Source organism: Contarinia nasturtii, unplaced genomic scaffold (assembly GCF_009176525.2).
Source record: "Contarinia nasturtii isolate CC-2019 unplaced genomic scaffold, AAFC_CNas_1.1 Cnas_scaffold_9, whole genome shotgun sequence".
NCBI classification, from domain to species: domain Eukaryota; kingdom Metazoa; phylum Arthropoda; class Insecta; order Diptera; family Cecidomyiidae; genus Contarinia; species Contarinia nasturtii.
In genome coordinates this window covers 1-1,253 of record NW_022197368.1, presented here as the reverse complement: position 1 = coordinate 1,253, position 1,253 = coordinate 1, and the positions used below count along the sequence as shown (strand labels likewise).

At 32.8% G+C, this 1,253-nt stretch overlaps 1 protein-coding gene across 1 annotated transcript; it reads left to right on the top strand.

The window, feature by feature from the left end:
• Window positions 1–83: 83 nt before the first annotated feature.
• On the top strand, window positions 84–1,000 carry LOC116336558 (esterase B1-like). The gene is made up of 4 exons (XM_031764576.1): window positions 84–296; window positions 368–625; window positions 690–850; window positions 916–1,000. Exons 1-4 carry the CDS (start codon window positions 84–86, stop codon window positions 926–928), a joined length of 645 nt encoding a protein of 214 aa, XP_031620436.1. The 3' UTR covers window positions 929–1,000.
• The last annotated feature ends 253 nt before the right edge of the window (window positions 1,001–1,253 follow it).

The following is a 1,253-nucleotide window of genomic DNA, read 5'->3' as shown; positions in this document are numbered from 1 at the left end:
TGATGAATTCGTTGCGTGCGCTAATACAGAAAAGAGTTGTGTTTAATTCAAGTGCCAGTGTCACACACAAATTTCATTCAAATATGTTGAGCTTAATCAATTTGTTGTGCATTATTGTGGGTTTCATGTCATTGGTGACAGCAAAAAATGTGAACGATGTAGAATATTGTACGATCAAATTGGAGAGCGGATTTGTTCGTGGCAAAAAGAATTACACTTTGTTCGAGAATAATTTGTATTACTTATTTCGAGGCAATCCATTCGCAAAGCCACCGATCAATGACCTTCGATTCAAAGTAAGATATTCACGGTCATCAACTACTTGTTTGGAGAATTTTTTATTTAAATGGTTTGAGATTTATTTCAGGCTCCAGTTAAAAACGATCCATGGACAGGAGCACTTGACGCATTTGATTATAAAGAAGATTGTCTTCAAAATAAGAAAGGGATAACAGTTGGATCAGAAAATTGCTTGTTTTTAGACGTTTTCGTTCCATTGAATTGCGTGCGAATGAATTCAAGTGCAAAACTATCGGTGTTAATTTATATTTATGGTGGATCATTTGTCTATGGTACACCGCGATACATGTTGCCGGACTTTTTAATAGATAACGATGTCATAGTTGTATGTTTCGAATCGAAAAGAACACATTTTTTTTAGATTTCCCAAATTAAATTGATTGTTTCAGGTAACGTTTAACTACAGAATGGGTATCATGGGATTGATGTCTTTGAATTTGCCAGAGTATTCGGTTAATATGGCAATGAAAGATCAAAGACAGGTCCTGAGATGGGTGAATGAGAGTGTTGGACAATTTGGTGGCGATAAAAATCGGGTTACACTCTTCCGGTAAACTTTTTCATTTCATTTAAAAACGATCATTTGGAAATTATCATTAACCTTTCGTATAATAGGGTCGATATGTGAAAATTTTCACATATTATATCGTCACAATCAAAGAATTTATTTCAAAGAGGTTTGATGTTAAATGGAGCCCTCCTTAATCCACTTTTACCAGTAAACAATGATTTTTATACGAATATGCTATATGGATTTGGTAATTTTAACAAAATTTTATGAAATTCTCACAAATTCAAATGACTCGAATTATTTTATAATAATAATAATAATAATCTTTATTCACCGCCAAAACTGGCTGAATCATTTTAGTTTTTACAATTTTTTATACATTTGTTGGTGGGAAGAAGGTATGAATCAGTGATATACTATGGTAAACATCTGATCACCGTTA

Bases quoted from the DNA above. Each gene is read 5' to 3' on its own strand.
- LOC116336558 (XM_031764576.1), top strand. From the start codon at position 84: ATGTTGAGCTTAATCAATTTGTTGTGCATTATTGTGGGTTTCATGTCA. The intron at 297-367 runs GTAAGATATTCA...GATTTATTTCAG, and splicing joins TCAATGACCTTCGATTCAAA to GCTCCAGTTAAAAACGATCC. The intron at 626-689 runs GTATGTTTCGAA...TGATTGTTTCAG, and splicing joins TAGATAACGATGTCATAGTT to GTAACGTTTAACTACAGAAT.